Raw genomic sequence first — 5,548 nt, forward strand, 5'->3', positions numbered from 1 at the left:
AGAATTTGTCGCCAATAAACTACTCATACATAAGATGGAATTCAGATTCTACACACTTATTTAAACGGACTAGTAAACTGACAATAAACTAACCAAATTGATTAGAAACATGCATTATTCTTATTAATCATTCTATATCTATACTTATTCTCTCTTATTCTTTTCATAATTACTCTTTTTCTCTCTTTCAATTAACAGTGTTATTACTAAAAATTAATTAATTGATGTTGTCTAATTTCTTAAAATAAACAGTTATTTTAGAAAAAAAGTTACATATAAATAACAAATACAAACAACAATGAGTGATCTTATACACAATTTAAAAAATAAAAATATAGGATAATTTACCTACATAAATTAAAACAACTCCAATTTTATGTGTATTCTCTAAATTCAAAAACTTTACGTGGTTGTCTCATTGCATATTTTTATGTAAATCGAATTCATCGAATTTGAATTAGGATTGTTAGTACTAAATCGAATATATTTTATTCGAATTGCTTGATTTTGTGGTTCAAACATAAATCGAATTTAAAGAATTCGACTTAGAGTAACTAACAGCAAATCCAATCAACAAGTTTCAATTTTATGGACAAGTTAGTTCTCTCTTAGTAAATCGAATCCATTGAAGTCGATTTACATACAGTGTGCTGATATTGATTCGAATTTCGCCTATAGTAAATCGAAATAAGCGGTTTCGATTTGTCACTGTCACTAAATCGAATCTAATGGCTTCAATTTACAGCCATTGAGAGTCCATATTAAATCGAAACTAATGGAGTCGATTTACTTACAATAGGCCTATATATAGAATTCGAATTCAACTGTTTCGAATTACAATCAACATTCGAAACCCCAACCCCACCACATACAACCCTCCTCAAAGATTTTGGAAAGAAATCCCACAAAATTCAAATTTGTAAACATGGAGGACGATCCAAATCGTATCTATCGGTTAGATGGAGTCGCGCATATTGCCGGTGCTGTCTATGAAGAGATTAGTGAATAAAAATTTTTGTTTTCAACATAATGTAGTCATGATAGTAATATTAACATACTTCTTGTAGTAGTTGTTTACAGTCCTTAGTTAGGAATTAGAAAATTAATTTTTACAATATAATTGCTGGTTAGAAGTAGTAAGCTATTAGTTAGTTAAATTTTGAGAACTTGAAATGCTACCTAAAATTGTTAGTTAAGATAGTGATTGTAGGTCGTGTTAGATATTTTAAGTTGTTAGTTTTATATTCAGCGAGAAGTAGGTTAGGAGTAGGATTCACTGTAACTAACTGTTGTAGTCATGATGCTGATTAAGTATTGCAATATATTTTATACATTGAAGATAATTTTTTTTTTCAGAGTAGTCACGTACTGAAGCCCATTTAATTTTAGCATTTTCTCTTTTGTTTGAACGTGTAAAATTCTATGTTTGGGTTTAGCTTTTAATCGAACATTGTTTTGTTATGGCTGTTAAAAAAATTTGCTATCGTTGTGCAGCCTTATCGATGAATCACCAGTATGAGAAGGCAACACGGTATGTCCCTGGATGACAGGATTGTGTCATACTTCCAGATGGCCGGTTTATACTATCTTGCAAGGCTGAACGAGACTTGGTTTAGATTGGATGAGCCACTAGTGAGTGCATTCATGGAGAGATGGCATCTGGAGATGCATACTTTTCACATGTCATTCGGGGAGCGCACTATCACGGTGCAGGATGTAGCATGCCAGTTATGGCTCCCGATCGACGGTCAGTATGTCAGCGGATACCTCATGGATTTTGAGCGACATATCGAAGGTGGTAGTCCAGCATGGGCATGGTTCAAGGAGCTATTGGGTGTTTTACCTCTCGCAAACTGCATTGACAAGTTCAGGGTGAAGTGCACTTGGATGCAAGAGACATTTAGTGAGCTTTCGTAGGATGCAGACGATGAGAAGGTTAGGAGGTGTGTCCGGGCGTATATCATGATGCTCTTATCGATGTAGCTATTTGGTGATAAGTCTGGTACACGTCTTCACATTTGTAGGGTAGCCAGGCTAGAGGACATGAGTCGATATAGTTAGGGGTCTGTTGCTCTGTTATGGTTATATTGGTACATGTGTCGTATGGCCAACATGAATGTCGTCAAGTTAGCCGGTCCATTGTAGCTCCTGTAATCGTGGATCTTCTAGAGGTTCCTTGGTTTCTGACCTGATGGATTTGATGTTTTTCATTGGCCATTGGCGTCGAGGTACTTGTTTTTGGGTTAGGCAACATGTTTTTAATTAGTTATCGGTTTATTTCCGTCGTTGATAAAATTTTTTGGTTTTTAGATGGTCAGGTTATCAGCCGACGTTTAGTGACAAGAGGCCTTGAGTCGCGCATTAGAGGCTTAGGATAAATTTACTTTAGTCCGAGAATGTGAGTATTTATGGTTTCAATATGTTCATCACTAATATTATGTTGGCACTGTTTACTGTTTATGATGACTAACGATAAGTACTTCTGTTCACAGTTTGTGTGGATGCCATAGTATTTACGATTATTGGATTCCAACACTTTGTAATCAACCCCACGGCGGATGCTATAAGTCTTCACGCTTAACACGACTTCCTCTTTATCCTGAAATTGCTGACCAACTTGGAATTCAGATAGAGCTCTTATATTCTGTGTATCTCTGGCCCCGAAACCAACATGTACTCCTAAATCTCCCTGCTGTGCCATAGCATCCAAGTCCAAAGTTGAAAAGTGCGGTGGGTACTAATGAGTTCCTGAACTAGATGCTCCTCCACCCACAACTGGAGTAGTCCTTGCTATATCATCATCATTATCATCTGTTATCGTGGTGAAATCCACATCATCATCATCATTATGCAGAGCATCTTCGACACCATCCGGTACTCCACCCTCTCTGAAGACCAGGACCATAACAGGAGTTCCGGACGTCGCAATCGCAAACTCATCCAACGGTCCAGTATCACCTATTTTTCCGTCAAGATTGCGATTTAGATTAGCCACAAAGGACGAAGATGCAACTAAAACTGCCTCAGGTGCAATCACTAGCACAGATGACAAGGCAACAAGAGGCATTGAACTACAGTAGGTTGGCATTGCTGAGGATTGAGGATTCCAGTTCGAACCTCCAGAACTTGCAAATTTTCGTCATTGCCTATGACGAATGAATCATACTTCACATCATCGCTCAACACGCAAATCAGGATTCTGTATAATAACTTCTCCACCCGTTTCATGCCATGCAGCCCCAATTTTTGGAGTATAGTATTCTGAAACTCGGTGAAACTCGTCGAAGGTTTGAGAAAAATACCCAGCGGATCCTTATTACTAAATTTAATTTTCGATCGCGTTTTCTTCTTAATCGACTCTCTATAGTGCACCAGAACTAGAAAACTCTTATCACTAGCCATTGTGAGTCCCACTATGGTAAAAAATTCACGTTCAACTCTTATTTATATACATTAGGCATATACTAAATCAAATTAACTCCTTTCGATATATATATATATATATAAAATAGTAAAAATCATAGTAAATTAAAGCCAATCGAGTCGATTTGTCATTAGCCAATACTGAGTATAAATCGAATTCAGTACATTCGATTTACTAATGGAGCTAAATCGAAATTTATTGATTCGATTTAGTAGTGGCTATATAAATCGAAACTGATTGATTCGATTTATTAGTACTTGATCTAATTCAAATTCATTTAATTCGATTTACGTGTGAACTCTAAATCAAATAATTCGAATCAAGTATATTCGATTTAGTGTTATGAAACCTAATTCGAATTTAATAAATTTGATTTACATTAAAACATACAAGACATCTACGTAATGTTTTTGGATTTGGGGATACACGTAATTGGTTTCACTTTTGGTGTATGAAGGTTATTTACCAAAAAAATATATCTTAAGAATATAGAAGGATTTTGGTGAGTGATACATGCACAGAAGGCCTAGAACGTCCCTTTCTTATTGTTGTTCTGCTTTCACTACTGTGAGATTCGATTTATGTCAAAGAGCATAAGCTCAGAAAATGTGAATATGAAATGTGCAGCTGATAAGAGTGAACTTGGACACCCCATAATGTGAAAAATGGACCCTATTCGCCTATATAGATTTGGCTTCGGTTCAGGGTGCTGACTTACTACCACTACTTTCACTATAATTTTTCTGTGTTGTGTGCAAGTGGTGTGTCGGGAAAGTAAAGAAAGAAACAAGTATATGTGGCTGCTCCTAGAAGATGGAAGCTATAATATAATTATATAGGTACAATAATAATAAAATATATTATATACCAATGACAATGCATTCAAATGTGGCATAGCCATTAAGCTAGATTCATTGTGTTAGTTATTGGGATCACTAATATGAAAGATTGTGACAGTCGGCCAAACCCTATATGCATAGGTCATGGAAGAAGCAGCAGTTTTAAATTTCCAATTTATTTATAGATTATCTTTTCATTATATATGGATTAATTTTGTAGGAGACAAATGGGGCTCATTTTTTTAGATGTTATAAAATGAAGGGTGTAATACGGTAATATTATGTAAATTTAATGTAATATACTTATATGAAACGGAATAATGTTAGAATAAATCGTTACTAATAATTTGAACTAGTGATAAAAAATACACTTGATATATGAGTAACGATTTGATGGAGGACAAAATTGTTTACTCAATAAAAATGAGAGTAACGATTTGTTTTAGAATCACTAACATGAAAAATTGGTACTCTCATTTTTTTCAATAATTCCCCACCAATACCATTGATCAATGATTCGACAATTTTTAACTTCTCTTTTCTCTTCTCTTTCCACTCAAATCCTGATTCACGATTTTATTTAAATTATATTTAACAATTTATATAAAAACTGTTATTAATTCTATACGTGCATTGCATGTTTAACTCTCATTTTATCTTATTACATCTATCTGATTGTCATATTAAAAATAAAGAACATTATTTGTTTGGCTAATTTCTTTTCTTTTTATATTAGGAACAAAGAATTTATAAAAAAGGAGAAATTATTTGGAAGGTTTTGTAATTTTTTTAAAACAATACAAATCATGAATAATGATTTTATTTTAATAATCTTTTCTAAAACAAATCATTTGTAATGATTTTATTTTAGTGAATTTTTTTATTAAGTGATTTTTTTTAAATAAAGCACCAATAGAAATTTCCTATTGGATTAATCTCTGCATACAAGTATTTTGCGCTTACAAGCTTTACAAGTTCGAAGAGAACGAAACCCACTAAATGCGCTGTTTATGTTACGTGCCTCTTTAACAGATTTTTAAATCAATTCAAATCAATTAACGCGCAAATATATAACTTCCATTTTTCAAAAGATTTCGTTTCTTTTTACGAATTTCTTGCCAAATTTGTTGGATCTCCTTCTTGCTTTATTTTTTTTTCGATTTTCATGGTTTCTGAAATCAAGCTTTGAAATTATTTTGAAGATAATATAACTTCAGAAATACACCCAAACGATTACAGAAATACACCCAAACAATTACAGAAATACACCTAAATGGTTACAGAA

At 33.7% G+C, this 5,548-nt stretch overlaps 1 protein-coding gene across 1 annotated transcript; it reads left to right on the top strand.

The window, feature by feature from the left end:
- Positions 1-1,515: 1,515 nt before the first annotated feature.
- LOC112770381 (protein MAIN-LIKE 1-like) lies at positions 1,516-1,917 on the top strand. The gene has a single exon (XM_025814747.1). It carries the CDS (start codon positions 1,516-1,518, stop codon positions 1,915-1,917), a length of 402 nt encoding a protein of 133 aa, XP_025670532.1.
- The last annotated feature ends 3,631 nt before the right edge of the window (positions 1,918-5,548 follow it).

Source organism: Arachis hypogaea, chromosome 18 (genome assembly GCF_003086295.3).
Source record: "Arachis hypogaea cultivar Tifrunner chromosome 18, arahy.Tifrunner.gnm2.J5K5, whole genome shotgun sequence".
Taxonomy (NCBI): domain Eukaryota; kingdom Viridiplantae; phylum Streptophyta; class Magnoliopsida; order Fabales; family Fabaceae; genus Arachis; species Arachis hypogaea.